The sequence below is a fragment of the Pristiophorus japonicus genome, chromosome 8 (assembly GCF_044704955.1).
Source record: "Pristiophorus japonicus isolate sPriJap1 chromosome 8, sPriJap1.hap1, whole genome shotgun sequence".
Lineage (NCBI taxonomy): Eukaryota > Metazoa > Chordata > Chondrichthyes > Pristiophoridae > Pristiophorus > Pristiophorus japonicus.
The window spans coordinates 142,685,105-142,705,657 of NC_091984.1; the positions used below are offsets into that span (position 1 = coordinate 142,685,105).

At 47.7% G+C, this 20,553-nt stretch overlaps 1 protein-coding gene across 5 annotated transcripts in view; it reads left to right on the plus strand.

Annotated features, from left to right (window-relative positions):
* The window catches only part of cep350 (centrosomal protein 350), a 190,560-nt gene that overhangs the window by 89,510 nt on the left and 80,497 nt on the right, over positions 1-20,553 (plus strand). For all 5 annotated transcript variants that reach the window (XM_070887454.1, XM_070887458.1, XM_070887457.1 and 2 more), the window contains 6 exons: positions 461-611; positions 6,451-6,605; positions 8,983-9,181; positions 15,193-15,407; positions 17,163-17,326; positions 18,483-18,593. In XM_070887454.1, coding sequence (XP_070743555.1) covers positions 461-611; positions 6,451-6,605; positions 8,983-9,181; positions 15,193-15,407; positions 17,163-17,326; positions 18,483-18,593 — 995 coding nt within the window. The remainder of the gene's footprint in view (positions 1-460; positions 612-6,450; positions 6,606-8,982; positions 9,182-15,192; positions 15,408-17,162; positions 17,327-18,482; positions 18,594-20,553) is intronic.

Below are 20,553 nucleotides of genomic sequence, written 5' to 3' on the forward strand. Positions count from 1 at the left end.
AGGTAGGGATTTGACGGTGGTGGGCATCATGCCCAAGCATGATCCTGTTCTCAACCGGTGTGCACAGATTCCAGTAGAAGTAACTGGATAGCAATTGGGAGTTCTAAAACTGGGAGCCGGGTGTCTGACACGAACAGGGGGAGGGGGGAGGGGGGGTGGGGACAGTGGCTGGGCTGCTGCGGCTTATGTGAGCGGGGTGGGGGGGATTCTGGGGTCTGACGTAAGTAGTGGGGGAGGGCTGGGAGCTGACACAAGGTGGGGGGGGGGTGAGGGGTCTGGAACCATGAGATTAGTTAGTCTGTGACCAACCCTATTTATTGGCTCGAGTGCCACAATCTCCTTGCAGTGATGGAGTCGGTGGTGTGAGAAAGGCCTGTGTTTCGAGATTTTCTTTTATAAAAAAAAAAGCCTGATAGAAATGGCTACGTGGCCCTTGTAACATCGTGCTTTCTGTTGACAGGAGGTTTGGAGGAGGAGTCTGACAGAGGCTCGCCAACACTGCAGCCCCTGGTATCTGCAGCGAGCCCTGAAGACGCGGCGACATATGAGGATGACTTCCTCTCCTCCCAGAGCAGCACAGGCATGAGCAGGAAGATCCAATCATACCAAAGGTAATGAGCACGACCCTTCACACCAAATGAAAGCCTTTTTGCTCAGATCGTTTTAATGCACCGCCAACCAAACTGCAGCACGCTCTGATCTTTCCGATCTTTCTCCCAGCCGCGAAGTTGTTTTGTGGTAAAAGTGCTGAATTGCGCAGTTTAAAACTCTGTGCTCGCTAGAAAGAAAGTAGCCATCGAGGTTTTAAATGTCCTCTGTGCCCCATTAGGTTCTCTCCAGGCAGCTCAAAGTAAAAAGGGTGGGACCCGAACCGGGCTTATTGGACAGCCATCAATTGCTGTACGTTTCTCGCAAAACATTAAAAGGAACAAAATTGAGAGTGGGGAGATGAGAACGGGGAACAGGCATCTGTGGACAGACTCTCTGACACACCGCCCCTGCTCACTAGCTGCACAGTAAGGAAAGGCACTTGAGTTTACTGTTGGTGTGGGACGGGACTGAACTGTGCTGGTAGTGTGAAGTTTTGAATCTCCACATTGAGTTTATGTGCAGCAGACCTGGATGGATTTTAAGCTAAGTGCTGACTGGATTTGCTCACCTGCAGTGTGACAGACAATGCCGTCCACGAATTACAGCAAGCTTTAGGGGTGCGCCCAGTGTCTAATTTAGTAGGAATTCTCTGTCAAACTCTCAATGCCCAGTAGAATTCTTGAGAGTCAGTGCTCATTGGCCTCATTCTGAGTTGTAAGAGTCTTTCAGCCCATCGTGCTTTGAAAAAGCTGTCAATTAAGACCATAAGAAATAGGAGCAGGAGTAGGCCGTACGGCCCCTCGAGCCTGCTCCACCATTCAGTGAGATCATAGCTGATCATCAACCTCAACTCTACTTTCCCACCTGATCTCCATATCCCTCGATTCCCCTAGACCCCCTTGAATATATTCAGAGACTCAGCTTCCACAGCTCTCTGGGGCAGAGAATTCCAAAGATTCACAACCCGCTGAGTGAAGAAATTCCTCCTCATTTAGTTCCACTCCCCTTTTCTTACCCCATGGCCCTGCAGATTTTTCCTTTTCAAGTATTTATCTAATTCCCTTTTGAAAGTTACTATTCAATCTGCTTCCACCACCCTTTCAGGCATTGCGTTCCAGATCATCATAACTCACTGTGTAATAAAAACATTCTCCTCGCCCCTCTGGTTCTTAGCCAATTATCTTAAGTCTGTGTTCTCTGGTTACAACCCTCTGGCTAGTGGGAACAGTTTCTCCTTATTTACTCTATCAAAACTCCAAGATTTTGAACCCCTCTAATAAAATTCCTCTTAACCATCTCTGCTTTAAGGAGAACATAAGAACATAAGAAACAGGAACAGGAGTAGGCCATACGGCCCCTCGAGCCTGCTCTGCCATTTAATACAATTATGGCTGATCCGATCATGGACTCGGGTCCACTTCCCTGCCCGCTCCCCAGAACCCCTTATTCCCTTATCGGTTAAGAAACTTTCTATCTCTGTCTTCCCAGCTTCTCTAGTATCGGCACATAACTGAAATCCCTGGTGTTAAGTCCCCATAGCCAGAAATGTTGGGGAATTACACAAATCACCAACACCCTGTGACACTGCTGGTAGCTCCCTGGGTGTTGTTTTAAATTTTTAGTAAATGCCTTGTTGGAGAGGGAAACAAATGCTGGTGATGTACTTGCCAGTGCCTTATCCCAAGACAGGTCTCTTGAACGCCTCTTAAGATTGGCGTCTCTCTGTCGGCAGGGTGCTGATGGCGTGGCGTGTGTGCAGAGACCCATGGTCTCTGAGCACCATGCTGCCCCTTATACTCTTGCAACAAGTAAGTAAGGAAGAACTTGCATTCATATAGCGCCTTCCACATCCTCGGGGCGTCCCAAAGCGCTTTAGAGCCAATGAAGTACTTTTGGAGTGTAGCCACTGCTGTAATGTAGGAAATGTGGCAGACAATTTGCACACAGCAAGATCCTACAAACAGCAATGTGATAATGACCAGATAATCTGTTTGTGATGTTGGTGGGGTGATAAAAATTGGCCAAGACACTCCCCTGTTCATCGTCGAATAGTGCCATGGAATCCTTTACATAATATAAGAACATAAGATTTAGGAGCAGAAGCCCTTCAGTGAAATCAAGCCTGCTTCGCCATTCAGTAAGAACATGGCTGATCGTCTACATCCACTCCAATTTCCCACCCGATCCCCATTTCTCTTGATTACCTTAGTGCCCAAAAATCTATTGATCTCAGTCTTAAATATACTCATCGACTCAACATCCACAGCCCTCTGAGTGAAGAAATTTCTCCTCATCTCAGTCCAAAATGGCCGACTCCTTATCCTGAGACTGTGCTCCCTAGCTCTCGACTCTCCAGCCAGGGGAAACAGCCTCTCAGTATTTACCCTGTCAAGCCTTCAGAATGTTATGTTTTAACGAGATCACCTCACTCATTTAAACTCCAGAGGACATAGGCCCATTCTGGTTAATCTCTCCTTGGGACAACCCTCTCATCCCATGAATCAAGTTAGTGAATCTAGTTGCAACACCTCTAAGCTAAATACATCTTTCCTTGGGTAAGAGCCTTGGATTAACGTCTCATCCGAACGACAGCACTTTCAACGGTGCAACACTTCCTCAGTACTGCACTGGAGTGTCGGCCTGGATTATGTGTCCACGTCAGTAGAGTGGGACTTGAATCCACGTCCTTCTGACTCAGAGGCGAGAGCGCTGCCCACTGAACCACGGCCGACAGTGTATGTGGTTATATTGGCCGCTGTCAGTCGAGTGGTGACTTTTGTTTGCTCCAACAGCAGCTTGTGGGACCCACAAGGAGGCAGATGCATGCAGTTTGCCTCCTGCAGGTTGCTGTTCAGTTGAGGGCAGAGCTGCTATTGACGCATTTAAAAAAAAAAATAGCAAGTCACTATGGGAAGTACCCCCATTTGTAGTGTGTACAAAATGGCGAAATAAAACGACAGTTTGACTTGTCCCGCAGTCAGTTGCTTTTGCGTTGCAGTAGCTGGGTTGCAGAGGGTGTGGTTGTATGAGAGAGGGCTCCAGGGTAAGGTAGTGTTTGAGCTGCAGATCACAACACACCCTGGGGGTGGGGGTGGGAATTATTTTCAGACCGAGTTAATTGCCAAAGTATGGAGAAGAGAGACTGGAGGAATTAGAGACTCGCGTAGAATTCTGAGGGCTCAAAGGTTGAGAATGGAGGTCATTTGCACCCATTGGGCGTCTGAGCTGGGCTGGGTCTCTGGAGTGTTCCCTGTAAGTGCAGATCAGTGTTCTGGATCTTTGCTGGTATTCGCAATGGACATGTGGTTCGGCATAAGCGGAATGTTGTACTGGGCACTGGAAACTGCTCGAGAATCTGAAGCTGCCAATCTGTATGGATGTTGGAGCCAGATTAAGGATTCTTGTGGCCCTTGGCACCAAGAACATACTTCCACCCCTCCAACCAGTCCCCACCCCCCGGACCTCCCAATCCATTAAAACACAAGTCCGCGGAGCCCTTATCTGGCTGAAGCCCTGAGGCACGGACCTGTGTGTTAATCTGTCCCTGCTCTATGCAGCTGGATATGATTGGAGGGGAATGTGCAGCAGAGGAAGGTGAATTTTAGCATTTGCTTCTAATTCCTCGGGGTGCGATACTTTGCGCACTCTGCTATTTCTGTGAGTTGCAGTTACAGAAACCTTTGCCCCAGTTTTGCTGCATGCTGAGCCAAGTTGTGGAGCGAGATTGCGTCAGATTTTTGTGGCCCCCTGAGTCGTATAGAATTTATGCTGATTAAAGCTCATGCTTTAGAAGGTAGTTTTTTCACCAGCCCTAAATATAGTGCTCCAGTTCCAGGACTGAGGCTGTCTGTCTGTCCCCTGGCATCAGTCAAACTGCTCATCAGTGCTTTGCCGACCTAGCTCAATAGTGCCCCCTAATGGCAGAATGACATTACTGTAGCCTTACAATCGTGCCTTGAAATGGTTGACGTGAACACAGCAAGCCTGGCTTCAATCCATCACTTATTGATTTAAACCCCATCACACACGTGCTGCTCCAAACTCCATCACTCTCGTAATGCTGCTCTTGGTCACAGTCTTGGAGAGGAATGATGTCCCGGCCACTTGCTGGTGTAGACGGCGGAGTTTGCCATCAAATGATCCATCCTGAAATCCCCAATGCTTTGTGTGGCTTTAGACTGCATTGAAGCCTCGAGTCAGCGATAGCTTTACTCTGCAGTCTGTCAACCAGGGCCGCAGTGCGCAGTCACTAGTCGGCTCAAGGCTTCATGGGATACTGAAATTGCAGAATATGTTGATTGTATTGGTTTTGCAACAATGTTGTTACCTTATTTACCCGAACGTAAATCAGAAGTGTAGCACAATCATGCACCCGAGTGCAGCTGAAGATATTTCACACCCATTCTTGAACAGAGTGTTGATGGATATTTCCAGTCCAACTCCGACTGACCACCTCTTCTGACAAAGGCTCTTTTCTGGAAACGTTAACCTGTCCTCTCTTTCAGATGCTGACTGGACTCCGTCTTCATGTTGTTTTCAAAATCTTGTTATAGATGGAGCGTCCGAAATCAGAGACCCCGGAACTGATGTAGTTCCGGATCTCGGAACATCCTTGTGATGTCCTGAATCTGGAAATGCACTGGCCGAGGTTCGAGTATTTCTGGATTTCGCAACGTGTTTGACGTTCCGAGTCCGGAAACACCCGGGCCGAGGTAGGGTGTTGGGGGGGGCGGTCAGTCAGCTGGCTGGAGGCTGGGGTGGGGGGGGGGAGGGAGGGAAAGGAAAGGGAGGTCGGAGGGTCTAGGCGGGTGGGGGGAGGGGTTTCTGGTCGGCCCCGCCACGGATTGGCCCAGATTCCAAATTTCGGAACTTCGGATTTCAGACGCTTGACCTGTAATTGAACTGGTCGTCTCAGCACAGCACCGAGGCCAGCTTGCCATTTTGTCTGCCCATTGCCCTTCAGGTTCCCCCCATCTCTCTCCCCCAGCATTAAATAGAACACGACGAGTGGAACATGTTGTTATTGAGAGATGCACTGAACTTGCCAGTTCTGAGATTCCATAGTGAGCTGCTGTCGGGCCAGCTCTGGATCATTGGTAGCAACCTGGCAACAGCAGAAGTTCGAGTGGGGATATAGGGGGACGTTCTAACCTGACTCGCCGGCTGGGATCGAGTGCAACGCTGGTTTTGCACCCTGCACAATTTTGCACACTAATAAAGTGGGCGGGATGTATTACTGGCATTCCACCCGATTCCACAGGTTTCCTGCTTGGAGGGTTCAGTTAAAAACACCCCCGTAGTGTCTAGAGGCTGGAGTTCCATGCACTAACACATCAACATTCTCTGCCCACCCTCCCTTGCTCTCTGACCGACATTGGCTCCCAGTCTGGCAACACCTCGAATTTAAAAAATTCTCACCCTAGTGTTCAAATCCCTCCATGGCCTCGTCCCTCCCTATCTCTCTAACCTCCACCAGCCTTGTAACCCTCTGAGAACTCTACGTTCCTAATTCTGCCCCCTCTCGACTTCCTAAGCTCCTCCATTGGCGGCCGTGCCTTCCGCTGCCAAGGTCCTAATCTCTGGATACGCTCCTCATACCTCTCCACCTCTCTCGTCCTTTAAGACGCTCCTTAAAACCTGTGAAGTGCTGTGGGACATTAACGCCGCTATATAAATGCAAGTTATTGTTGCTTTGGGCACTAAACCAGCATTTGTGTATTCACAGCAATCCCCATAAAGTTCTGCAACTTCCTGCCTCGATAATTGCCATTTACTTTTCAGAAACACTCCGCGCTCAGCAAAAGGCATGTGTTTGGAAACCGAGCAGCGGATTAATCCCTTCCTTTTGTGTTTCTTCAGCTGTGCCAGCAGTCCTTCTAGTGCCCACGGGGAGCTTCACAGCAAAAGATCTTACGATGCAAGGCCTGGAGAGATATCCCCGCGATCCTCGGGACAGCGTTCCACAACCTCCTCCCGATCCTCCGGCTCTTTGAGAAAGAAAATGAAAATAGATGGCAAGTGATGTTGAGAGAGAGAGCAAGATGAAGCAGAAAAAGAGCGCATGTGACAGATGTCAGGTTGAGAATACAAGCGAGACCCAGGCTGAATATAGAAAGTTCAGAGTGGAAGTGAAAAAGGAAATAAGAGGGGCAAAGAGAGAGTATGAGAATAGATTGGCAGCTAACATAAAGAGAATTTGGACGTCTTCTATAGGCATATAAATCGTAAACGGGTAGTGAGAAGAGGGGTGGGGTGGATTAGTGACCAAAAAGGAGACTTGAGCTTGGAGATAGACGGTATGGTTGAGGTACTAAATAAGTACTTTGCATCTGTCTTCACCAAGGAAGAAGATGCTGCCAAAGTGAAAGAGGAGGTAGTTAAGATACCGGATGAGATAAGAATTGATGATCGAGGAGGTACCAGAAAGGCTGGTTGTACTTAAAGTAAATAAATCACCAGGACCGGATGGGATGCATCCTCGGATGCTGAGGGAGGTAAGGGTGGAAATGGCAGAGGTACTGGCCATAATCTTCCAATCCTCCTTAGATACAGGGGTGGTGCCAAAGGACTGGAGAATTGCAAATGTTACACCCTTGTTCAAAGCAGAGTGTAAGGATAAACCCAGCAACCACAGGCCAGTCAGTTTAACCTCGGTAGTGGGGAAGCTTTTAAAAACGATAATCAGGGACAAAATTAACAATCACTTGGACAAGTGTGGATTAATTAAGGAAAGCCAGCACGGATTTGTTGAAGGCAAATTGTGTTTAACTAACTTGATTGAGTTTTTTGATGAGGTAACAGGGAGGGTTGATGAGGGCAATGCGGTTGATGTGGTGTATGTGGACTTCCAAAAGGCATTTGATAAAGTGTCACAAAATAGGCTTGCAGCAAAATTGAAGCCCATTGAATAAAAGGACTGTGGCAGCATGGATACGGAATTGGCTAAGTGACAGGAAACAGAGAGTAGTGGTGAACGGTTGTTTTTTGGACTGATTGGTGTTCCCCCGGGTCAGTACTAGGACCGCTGCTTTTATTGATATATATTAATGATTTGGATTTGGGCGTACATGGCACAATTTCAAAATTTGCAGATGACCCAAAACTCGGAAGTATAGTGAACAGTGAGGAGGATAGTGATATACTTCAAGAGGACATAGACAGACCGGTGGAATGGACGGATACGTGGCAGATGAAATTTAATGCAGAAAAGTGTGAAGTGATGCATTTTGGTAGGAAGAACGAGGTGAGGCAATATAAACTAAAGGGTACAATCCTATAGGGGGTGCATGAACCCCCTATAGGGGGAGAGACCTGAAGGTATGTGTGCACAAATCGTTGAAGGTGGCAGGCCAAGTTAAGAAAGCGATTTAAAAAAAAACATGGGATCCTGGGCTTCATAAATAGAGGCACAGAGTACAAAAGCAAGGAAGTTATGATGAATCTTTATAAAACCCTGGTTCGGCCTCAGTTGGAGAATTGTGTCCAATTTTGGGCACCGCACTTTAGGAAGGATGTGAAGGCCTCAGAGAAGATTTACAAGAATGATTCCAGGGATGAGGGACTTCAGTTACGTGGATAGACTGGAGAAGCCGGGGTTGTTGTCCTTAGAGCCGAGAAGGTTGAGAGGAGATTTGATCGAGGTGTTCAAAATCATAAGGGGTCCAAACAGAGTAGATAGATCGATCCCATTGGTGGAAGGTCCGAGAACCAGAGGATACAGAAATAACGTGATTGGCAGAAGAACCAAAGGCGACATGAGGAAACACTTTTACACAGCGAGCGGTTAGGATCTGGGATGCACTGCATGAAAGGGTGGTGGAGGCAGACTCGATCGTGGCTTTCAAAATTTGCAGGGCTACGGGGAAAGGGCGGGGGAGTGGGACTAGCTGAAGTGCTCTTGCAGAGAGCCGGCACGGGTTCGACAGGCCGAATGGCCGCCTCCTGTGCTGTAACCATTCTAAGATTCACTGAAGCACCAGTGAAAGCTGCCTTTGGAACATGAGGGTGACATGAATGTGGCTAGATGTGTCCTGCTGGATTCTTCCAGTGGTGGTGTAAGAGTGCTATGGCTATGTTATGTGCTCACCCGCCCTCGCGCTCTCCTTGCCCTCGTGCTATTCCCCCACTCTCTCCCCCATTCTTTTTCTCTCTCTCTCATCACCCATCCACCCCCTCTATCTTTTCCCCGCCCACCCCAGCGACTCCTGCTGCAAAGAAGTGCATGTGTAAGTATGTTGAGGATTGAGTTTGGCACGGATTTGTTCACTGGGTTTGAAGCATAGAGAGAATCTAAGAGTTCTGATTCATTGGTCGAGTTTTTATGCAAATAAATGAAATCGCTTCAATCGGTTTGTGCTCGTGGATTATGCTGCTGACGTGTATAACTTTCAGTTTTGTCAGGTGCTGATGTTACTGGGAGCGTGCGGCATTCTCCTGTGGATGACAGTACCTGGGCATCTGCCAGTATTTCAGAGCAAGGCTCCCCCGAAGGAAGGATCCCACGCCTGGTGCAAGGCTTATCCGCAGATCCTGAGCAAGTCAAGGACACAAACGGCACGGTGGAAGAGCCCCTCATTCACTCCCCAGCTAGGTGAGGTCTTCTCCAGTGTACATAAAGATTGGCTGGGTGTAGTGAAGCTCTGTGTATATCAAGGGGTGGTGTAGTGAAGCTATGTGTGTATAAATACTGGGCGCAGTGAAGCTCTGTGTATATAAATACTGGGCGTAGTGAAGCTCTGTGTATATAAATACTGAGCGTAGTGAAGCTCTGTGTATATAAATACTGGGTGTAGTGAAGCTCTGTGTATATAAATACTGGGTGTAGTGAAGCTCTATATAAATACTGGGCGTAGTGAAGCTCTGTGTATATAAATACTGGGTGTAGTGAAGCTCTGTGTATATAAATACTGGGCGTAGTGAAGCTCTGTGTATATAAATACTGGGTGTAGTGAAGCTCTGTGTATATAAATACTGGGTGTAGTGAAGCTCTATATAAATACTGGGCGTAGTGAAGCTCTGTGTATATAAATACTGGGTGTAGTGAAGCTCTGTATATAAATACTGGGCGTAGTGAAGCTCTATATAAATACTGGGCGTAGTGAAGCTCTGTGTATATAAATACTGGGCGTAGTGAAGATCTGTGTATATAAATACTGGGCGTAGTGAAGCTCTGTATATAAATACTGGGTGTAGTGAAGCTCTATATAAATACTGGGCGTAGTGAAGCTCTGTGTATATAAATACTGGGTGTAGTGAAGCTCTGTGTATATAAATACTGGGCGTAGTGAAGCTCTGTGTATATAAATACTGGGTGTAGTGAAGCTCTGTGTATATAAATACTGGGTGTAGTGAAGCTCTATATAAATACTGGGCGTAGTGAAGCTCTGTGTATATAAATACTGGGTGTAGTGAAGCTCTGTATATAAATACTGGGCGTAGTGAAGCTCTATATAAATACTGGGCGTAGTGAAGCTCTGTGTATATAAATACTGGGCGTAGTGAAGATCTGTGTATATAAATACTGGGCGTAGTGAAGCTCTGTGTATATAAATACTGGGTGTAGTGAAGCTCTGTGTATATAAATACTGGGTGTAGTGAAGCTCTGTGTATATAAATACTGGGTGTAGTGAAGCTCTGTGTATATAAATACTGGGTGTAGTGAAGCTCTGTATATAAATACTGGGTGTAGTGAAGCTCTGTGTATATAAATACTGGGTGTAGTGAAGCTCTGTGTATATAAATACTGGGTGTAGTGAAGCTCTGTGTATATAAATACTGGGCGTAGTGAAGCTCTGTGTATATAAATACTGGGCGTAGTGAAGCTCTGTGTATATAAATACTGAGTGTAGTGAAGCTCTGTATATAAATACTGGGTGTAGTGAAGCTCTGTGTATATAAATACTGGGTGTAGTGAAGCTCTGTGTATATAAATACTGGGTGTAGTGAAGCTCTGTATAAATACTGGAATGGAGTAATGAAGCTCTGATAAGTGATAGAAGTGGTGATGACTGCTCGCTCTACTGCTGTCCCACAGGTAAAAGAAAGAACTTGCATTAAATAGCGCTTTTCAGAACGTTCTAAAGCGCTTCACAATCACCAAAGTAGTTTTGAAGAGTGATCACTGTTGTAAAGTAGGAAACGACACAACCAATTTGAGCACAGCGATGTCCCACACACAGCAATGAGGTAAAATGACCAGATAAACTGTTTTAAATATTGGCCAGTTCATTGGGGAGCACTCCCCTGCTCCTCTTCGATTAGTGCCATGAGATCTTTTATATTCAGCTGAGAGAGCAGACGGGTCCTCAGTTTAATATCTCATGAGAAGGATGAGACGTCCAACACTGTACTGGAGTGTTCGGCTAGATTATGTGCTGGAATGGGGATTGAATTCGCGACCTTCTGACTCAAGGCGAGAGTGCTACCACTGGTTCAAGACTGACACCTTTGCATACTTTGCCCAAGTGGCCATTTGTGAATCTTCATCTTGGGTGTTGATGGGCTATTCCACAGGGGGGGTTCACAGCCCAGCGCCATCCTATCCTCAATTAAAATTCAGCTAAGGTTTCAAGAAAGCAATTCGGAGCCCAAAACCCTGTCCCCTCCCTAAACCCAAGTGCACTGAGCTTAATTATAACACCTTCACTACAGCCTCAACTATGATTTACGAATGAGTTCTGACCAGTGAGTAAACCTGGTCTGCTTTTTGTGGTATTTATCAATGACTTGGCGATGCCTCCGCAAGATCCTGCAAATCCCCTGGGAGGACAGCCGCACAAACATCAGCGCCCTCGTCCAGACCAACATCCCCAGCATTGAAGTACTGACCACACTCGACCAGCTCCGCTGGACAGGCCACATAGTTCGCATGCCAGACACGAGACTCCCAAAGCAAGCACTCAACTCTGAACTTGTCCACGGCAAGCAAGTCAAAGGCGGGCAGAGGAAACGTTACAAGGACACCCTCATAGCCTCCCTGATAAAGTGTGACATCCCCACTAACACCTGGGAGTCCCTGGCCATAGACCGCCCTAAGTGGAGGAAGTGCATTCGGGAGGGTGTTGAGCTCCTCAAGTATCGTCGCCGAGAGCATGCAGAAATCAAGCGGAAGGAGTGTGTGGCAAACCAGGCTCCCTGCCCACCCTTTCCCTCAACGACTATTTGTCCCATCTGTGACAGAGACTGTGGTTCTTCTATTGGACTGTACAGCCACCTAAGAACTCATACTAAGAGTGGAAGCAAGTCTTCCTCAATTCCGAGGGACTGCCTATGATGATGATGATGATGGACTTGAATGTTGGGGGTATGATTAAGAAGTTTGCAGATGATACTAAAATAGGCTGTGTGGTTGATGGTGAGGAAGAAAGCTGCGGACTGCAGGAAGATATCAATATACTGGTCAGGTGGGCGAAACAGTGGCACATGGAATTCAATCCGGAGAAGTGAGGTAACGCATTTGGGAAGGTCTAACAAGGCAAGGGTATACTCATTAAATGATATGACACTACAAAGTATAGAGGAACAAAGGGACCTTGGGCTAAGCCATTTAGGACTGAGATGAGGAGAAACTTCTTCACTCAGAGAGTTGTTAACCTGTGGAATTCCCTACCACAGAGAGTTGTTGATGCCAGTTCATTGGATATATTCAAGAGGGAGTTAGATATGGCCCTTACGGCTAAAGGGATCAAGGGGTATGAAGAGAAAGCAGGAAAGGGGTACTAAGGTGAATGATCAGCCATGATCTTATTGAATGGTGGTGCAGATTCGAAGGGCCGAATGGCCTACTCCGGCACCTATGTTTCTATGTTGGACTGCAGGTCCACAGATCCCTGAAGGTAGCACGCCAGGTAGAAAATGTGTTTAAGGCAGCATATGGAATACTTGCCTTTATTAGTTGAGGCATGGAATACAAGAGCAAGGAGGTTATGCTTGAACTGTATATAACACGAGTTAGACTGCAGCTGGGGTACTGCGTGCAGTTCTGGTCACCACATTACAGGAAAGATGTGATTGCACCGGAAAGGGTACAGGGGAGATTTACAAGAATGTTGCCTGGGCTGAAGAATTTTGGCTATGAGGTCTGTTTTCTTTGAAACAGAGGAGGCTGAGGGGAGCCCTGATTGAGCTGTATAAAATTATGAGGTGCCTAGATAGAGTGGATAGGAAGGACCTGGTTCCCTAGGCAGAGGGGTCAACAATCAGGGAGCATAGATTTAAAGTAATTGGGGGGAGGTTTAGAGGAGATATGAGGGGAATTTTCTTCACCCAGAGGGTGGTGGGGTCTGGAACTCACTGCCTGAAAGGGTGGTTGAGGCAGAAAATCTTCCCCACATTTAAAAAATCCTTGATGTGCACTTAAAGTGCCGTAACTTACAGGGCTATGGACCAAGAGCTGGTAAGTGATTAGGGATTAGGCTGGGTAGCTCTTGGCCGGCCAGTGCGGATACGAGGGGCCGAAATGACCTCCTTCCGTGCTGTAATTTTCTATGTATAGTCATAGCCGTGTCAGCTGCGGGCGGAGGAAACTCAAGGACACCCTCAAAGCCTCCTTGACAAAATGCAACATCCCCACCGACTCCTGGGAATCCCTGGCCCAAAGTGGAGGAAGAGTATCCAGGAGGGTGCTGAGCACCTCGAGTTCCATCACCGAGAACAAGCAGAAACCAAGGATAGACAGCGGAAGAAGCGTGCGTCAACCCAGGCTCCCCAACCACTCTTTCCTTCAATCACTGCCCCACCTGTGATAGAGACTGTAGGTCCCGCATTGGACTCATCAGTCACCTGAGAACCGACTTTGAGTGGAAGCAAGTCATCCTCGACTCCGAGGGACTGCCTATGATGATGGCTCAGTGGATAGCACTCTTGCCTCTGAATCAGAAGATTGTGGGTTCAAGTCCCACTTCAGAGAGCACAGAAATCTAGGCTGACTTTCCCAGTGCAGTGCTGAGGGAATGCTGCATTGTCGGAGATGCCGTCTTTCTGATGCCCTCCAGTCAGACGGGGCCTCGGTTTAACGCCTCATCTGAAAGACGGCATCTCCGACAGTGCAGCACTGCACTGGGAGTGTCGGCCTAGACCAGTGGCACTATTTTGAAGAAGAGCAGGGTGTCCGGTGTCCTGGCCCTTAACCAACATCATAAAAACAAATTATCTGGTCATTATCATATTTCTGTTTGTGGGAGTTTGCTGTATGTAATTGGCTGTTGTTTCCTACATTACAACAGTGACTACAACTCAAAGTCGTTAATTGGCTGTAAAGCACTCTGGGATGTCCTGAGATCGTGAAAGGTGCTATATAAATGCAACTCTTTTCAATGCATATTATGATGAGTTGGGCAGGGTGAATTCTCCTTGCTGCAGTTAGAAGCTTGCCCTTCTCGAGTTACAGGGCAGTCAGTGAGGGTTGATGGAATGCTTAGTGTGCCACGACTTGTGTGCTTGATGAGGTGGTTGGGACTTTGCAAGCCAGTTCAGTCATTGTGGTTTGTGTGTGCTATCTATTGATGTAGCAAGGTGAGGTAGTCTTTGATCATATTTTTGCCATTGTCCTTTGATGTAATCCTCTATTGACATCCCAGAGACCTCCCATTGCCACCCATGCAATGGCCAGAGTGTTGTCAGTCACTGTGCTGAATCTGCACAGAATGCTCTGACTCAGTGGGCCGGGAGTCCAGAGATGCTTCTGTTTGGACGTTGGATGGGTGGGGGGTAAGGGGGCAGGAGGAAATCTGCACTACCATGCTTGGTGCAGACTGGGAAGGAAAGAAAGAAAAATGTACATTTATGTAGCGGCTTTCACGATCACCAGAAGTCTCAAACTGCTTTACAGCCAATGAAGTGCTTTTTGGAGTGTACTCACTGTTTTAATGTAGGAAACGCGGCAGCCAATTTGCGCACAGCAAATGAGGATGAAGCCTTACTTGTTGCCTAACTTGAGCTCCTCTTCTGGTGCTTTGGTGTTTTTTCTTGAGGTCGTTTTTTTTCTTGAGGTTGGGCTGATGGGAGCAGTTCTGGTCCCATTGCCAGGCTTATCGGGCTCCCTGGGAATTTCTTAGCCGTCTGACCTGGGACCGTGCTGTGCATGCTGATGAAGGGCTGGGTTGTATCTACTTTCTGCTGCTTGACCTTATTACATTCCCACATTACGACAGTGAGTACACTCCAAAAAAAGTACTTCATTGGCTGCAAAGCACTTTGAGACGTCCGGTGGTCGTGAAAGGCACTGTATAAATCCCAGTCTCCTTCGAGGACATCTTTCTGGGTTGAATGCTGCACAGAGGCCCCTCACTCCTGCTGACTGGGCACCATGCATGAGCTTCCCGAGGGTCAGTTGGCAGGTTCACTGTCCTTTCAGGCCACGTTGTCAGGGCAGTGAGTTACTTTGAGTGAGTTTGCTTTTGGGAGTGGCAGAGGAGCCACCAGCCCATCCAATTGTGAGTGCTGTTTATTCCTCATGCCTCCCGAGTACGGACCGTTCCAGAGCAGAGCTTTAGCACACAGGTAGGTGAGGGCATAAAATCTGCAGTGTTAAACCATCCAAGTGCCGCCTCTCGTCCGGTGCCTGTGCCTGAATTTGTAAATGTGCAAATAATATGCTTTCAGTGTCCAATCGGAGGCTTCGAAGCCCAAGAAAGCAGCAAGCACGTCTGCCGCCAGCTCCGTAACCCAGAGACCTTTGCAGAGCAACCCAGCGACGACAGCAGGAGATGGGACAAGGCAGCTGGCCACCGCTGCCTTCGCACCGTCACCGTCTCCAAACTATAGGCCGCACATTGTCGACATCAGTGTTACCGCAGCCAGACCCCCCACATCCGCAGGTTGGTGCAATAAAGGAGCTCACATGAGCCTTGGTGTAATGGTGTCCCCCCCACCCCTCACCGTGAAGATTGAGAGGCGTGATGTATGCTTCACTGGTGTGAATCCGTTCGACACACTGTCGTGCATGGTTTGTCTTTTGTAACTGACTGCTTCTCATCATTGGTTTATCCCTCACATCTTCGTGTGTCGTTAATGAAAGGCTGTGTGTTGTGCAATGGGGACAGGCATTGAGGGGGTCTGCGGTTCGGTGTGAGAGGTCAGGGTGATTGCAGCCATGATACTCACCACGTGCTGGAGGAGGAGAAGAGGCTAGCCGCCGTCGCCAAAGAGGAGTCCCGTTCACCGTCGAGGAGGAGGTCACCTGTGGGGAAGGAGAGATCCTGCCGTCGTCGAGGAGGTCCAGATGCCATCGTGGAGGAGAGGCCCATCTGCTGCCGCTGGAGGGGGCCCAGTCGCCGCTGGAAAGATGGAGGCCCAATTGCTTGTTCAGAGGCTCACCTGGCTCCTTCACGGCAAGTGAGCCAAAGATGGGCAGAGGAAACGTTTCAAGGACCCCTCAAAACCTCCCTGATAAAGTGCAACATCCCCACTGACACCTGGGAGTCCCTGGCCAAAGACCGCCCAAAGTGGAGGAAGTGCATCCGGGAGGACGCTGAGCACCTCGAGTCTTGTCGCCGAGAGCATGCAGAAATCAAGCGCAAGCAGCGGAAGGAGCGTGCGGAAAACCAGACTCCCCACCCACCCTTTCCCTCAACGACTGTCTATCCCACCTGTGACAGAGACTGTAATTCCCGTATTGGACTGTACAGCCACCTAAGGACTCATTTTTAGAGTGGAAGCAAGTCTTCCTCGATTCCGAGGGACTGCATATGATGATGATGATGATGATGTGCAACGGGAAACTGATGGAAAGAAGGGGATGGAGGTGTGTGGCAGGAATAGTGAGACACAAGTAAAGAGTGATTCAGACGCTGAGTTTCAGCACTTTGTACATAATGGGGTATATGGGTACAGTTGCATAGTGATTATGTCACAGGACAAGTAATCCAGAGGCCTGGACTAATGATCCAGAGACACGAGTTCAAATCCCACCACTGCAGCTGGGGAATTTAAATTCAGTTAATTAAATAAATCTGGAATAAAAAGCTAGTGTCAGTAATGGTGACCATGAAACTGCCGGATTATTGCAAAAACCCATCTGGCTCACGAATTCCTTTCGGGAAGGAAATCTACCGTCCTTACCTCGTCTGGCCTATCTGTGCCTCCAATCCCACAGCAATGTGGTTGACTCTTAATTGCCCTCTGAAATGGCCTAGCGAGCCACTCAGTTGTATAAGGTGGCTCACCACCACCACCACCTCAGGGCAATTAGGGATGGACACGAAATGCTGGCCTTGCCAGCGATGCCCACGTCCTGTGAATAAATTTAAAAAAAAATAATGTAAAAACATATTTTGAAAGATTAGTTGTAAATAGTATTGCCGTGAATGCTCAGCTTGATGCAAGTCTAATGATTTGCCAGTACCCTGATTAAACTAAAGGTAAAGCAACATTGGATTTGGATCTGCTTTACTCTTGTCCCATCCAGTTCCCAAGAAATTACTAATCAGGTGCCCAAATTTATTTTGAGTCCTGTCTCCTCAGGGGGTTAAGCATCTTTTCCCAACTCCTGAAGCCAGCATTCCCCAATCCATTTGTTTGACCAGTTGTAAAAAAATCTGAGCTCACACCGTTTTCCTTTTTGGTTATCTCAGCCTCCATGCTCAGCTCTCCACTAACTCTCCAACATCGTATGACCGCTGAGCTCACTTACTTGGATGCTATCGAGGAGTCTGTCCGACAGCTCTCGGAGATGGAGCGGACACGGGGGATCGCACTTGCTCAACAGGAGAGTGTGTCGTTGGCCCAGATCCTGAAGGTACCGGTCTCGGCCTTTGTTTCGTTCAGAGCTGTTGTTATAAAATGTTTTAAATGTCAATGGCTATAACCTCTAATTGCAAGAATTATTCCAAACAGCGCAGGATTCCCCACAAAGCTCTTCAGCTAAATCAGGAAAAACAAAGATTATTCAACAAATAAGTATTAGTTTACCTCACCTTCATGACATGGCGCTAATCTTAAATATACAACATCAGAAACTAGTCTGCACAGAGCTACACATTCAAACTCGACTGATAGAAAGGCAAGCTTTCTAAGAAATTGCAGTCTTGACAAGTTTTGAGCCAATATGATGCGATTATGAAGGGCTGAGCTTTTTTTTAAAAAAAGAGGTTGAAATCATGAGCCTAGGGATAAAATCTTGCCATTTGGCATTGCTGAGTTTTGAGGTGTCTCGTATTTCAAACGTTAAATCCCTGCTCTTTGGGCACTCACAGAGCCAAGGGTTAAGTGTACACGAGTACCCTCCTGTATGGCTCAGAGACATGGACCATGTACAGTAGACACCAAGTCGCTGGAGAAATACCACCAGCGATGTCTCTGCAAGATCATACAAATCCCCTGGGAGGACAGATGCGCCAACGTTAGTGTCCTCAACCAGGCCAACATCCCCAGCATTGAAGCACTGACCACACTCGATCAGCTCCGCTGGGCAGGCCACATAGTCCGCATGCCAGACACTAGACTCCCAAAGTAAGCAATCTACTCGGAACTCCTTCACGGCAAGCGAGCCAAAGGTGGGCAGAGGAAACGTTACAAGGACACCCTCAAAGCCTCCCTGATAAAATGCAACATCTCCATTGATACCTGGAAGTCCCTGGCCAAAGACTGCCCTAAGTGGAGGAAGTGCATCCTGGAGAATGCTGAGCACCTCTGGTCTCATTGCCGAGAGCATGCAGAAATCAAGCGCAGGCAGCGGAAAGAGCGTACGGCAAACCAGTTCCACCCACCCCTTCTCTCAACAACTATCTGTCCCACCTGTGACAGAGAGACTGTGGAGCTCGTATTGGACTATTCAGCCACCTAAGGACTCATTTTTAGAGTGGAAGCAAGTCTTCCTCGATTCCAAGGGACTGCCTATGATGGTGTAATGTGGGGTCAGTGTTCCTGGTTAATTGACTGCTGTCTGTGTTCAGGCCCAGCAACAGAGACACGAGCATGACATAGCCCTGCTGAAGCTGAAGGCCGAACAGGAAACGGTGGCAAGCCAGAGACAACTGGAGGAGACCAGGCAAAAAGCTGCACAGGTAATTGAGCATCTCACAGCTGTCTGCAAATGTCAATAATTCAGGGTTGGATTGTCCTCGACATACAACAGCAACAACAAATAAATTGCATTTATATAGTAAATTGCATTTATATCACTACGTTGATTCCTGAGATGAAGGGGTTGTCTTATAAAGAAAGGTTGAGCAGGTTAGGCCTATACTTATTGGAGTTTAGAAGAATGAGAAGATCTTATGGAAACGTAGATTCTAAAGGGGTTCGACAGGGTAGATGCAGAGAGGATATTTCCACTCGGAATCTAGAACTAGGGAGCATAGTTTCAGAATAAGAAGTCGCTCATTTAAAACTGAGATGAGGAGGAATTTCTTCTCTGAGAGTCGTGAATCTTTGGAATTCTCTGTCCCAGAGAGCTGTGGAAGCATAGAAACATAGAAAATAGGTGCAGGAGTAGGCCATTCGGCCCTTCGAGCCTGCACCGCCATTCAATAAGATCATGGCTGATCATTCCCTCAGTACCCTTTTCCTGCTTTCTCTCCATACCCCTTGATCCCCTTAGCCATAAGGGCCATATCTAACTCCCTCTTGAATATATCCAATGAACTGGCATCAACAACTCTCTGCGGCAGGGAATTCCACAGGTTAACAACTCTCTGTGTGAAGACGTTTCTCCTCATCTCAGTCCTAAATGGCCTACCCCTTATCCTAAGACTATGTCCCCTGGTTCTGGACTTCCCCAACATCGGGAACATTCTTCCCGCATCTAACCTGTCCAGACCCTTCAGAATCTTATACGTTTCTATGAGATCCCCTTTCATCCTTCTAAACTCCAATGAATAAAGGCCCAGTCGATCCAGTCTCTCCTCAGATAACAGCCCAGCCATCCCAGGAATCAGTCTGGTGAATCTTCGCTGCACTCCCTCAATAGTAAGAACGTCCTTGCTCAGATTAGGAGATCAAAACTGAACACAATATTCCAGGTGAGGCCTCACTAAGGCCCTGTACAACTGGAGTAAGAACCCCCTGTTCCTATCCTCAAATCCCCTTGCTATGAAAGCCAACATACCATTTGCCGTCTTCACCGCCTGCTGTACCTGCATGCCCACTTTCAGTGACTGATGAACCATGACACCCAGGTCTCGTTGCACCTTCCCTTTTCCTAATCTGCCGCCATCCAGATAATCTGCCTTCATTTTTTTGCCCCCAAACTGGATAACCTCACATTTATCCACATTATACTGCATCTACCATGCATTTGCTGGGTCATTGTATATATTTAAAGTGGAGATAGACAGATTTTTGAACGATAAGGGAGTCGAGGGTTATGAGGAACGGGCAGAGAAGTGGAGTTTAGGCCAAGATCAGATCAGCCATGATCTTATTGAATGGCGGAACTGGCTCGAGGGGCCAAATGATCTACTCCTGCTCCTAATTTTTATGTTCTTATAATGCTTTTAATGTAGAAAGCCCATCCTTCTGCCTCCGCCTTCCCCCCCCCCCCCCCCCCCTTTAAAAATAAAGGTGCCTCGTGGAGGCATAATCATGAAAATGGATGGCAAGCCAAAGGCGGAGATATTCGGGTTTGTTGTGTATCTGTAAAGCATGCACTCCCATGTTCTTCAGCATCTGCCTCCTCTCTCAGGCACAAAATTGCTTTGATCCACCATGGACTGATCTTCCTCTGCCACGTGGTGGTTAGCAGGTTTTGCAGAGCTTGCAGCTCGTTTGCAAGCTCGTTGGAGGTGCCCCATTGTTCCACAGCTCTTGCAAACATACCCTTTGAAGCAGCATGAATAGGCTGAATGGAAGCTTCCACAACGCCAACAAGGTGTGAATTGCCTTGCATTCATCCTTTGTTGCGGACTCTGAGTCATCTGGGTCACCTGAGGCCTGCTGGCAGTTGCAGGCTCGTGGGTTCTGCCCTGTACATTTCTGCTCGCAAACACAATTCCAGTTAATTTATGAACATTGCTAGCACTTGTG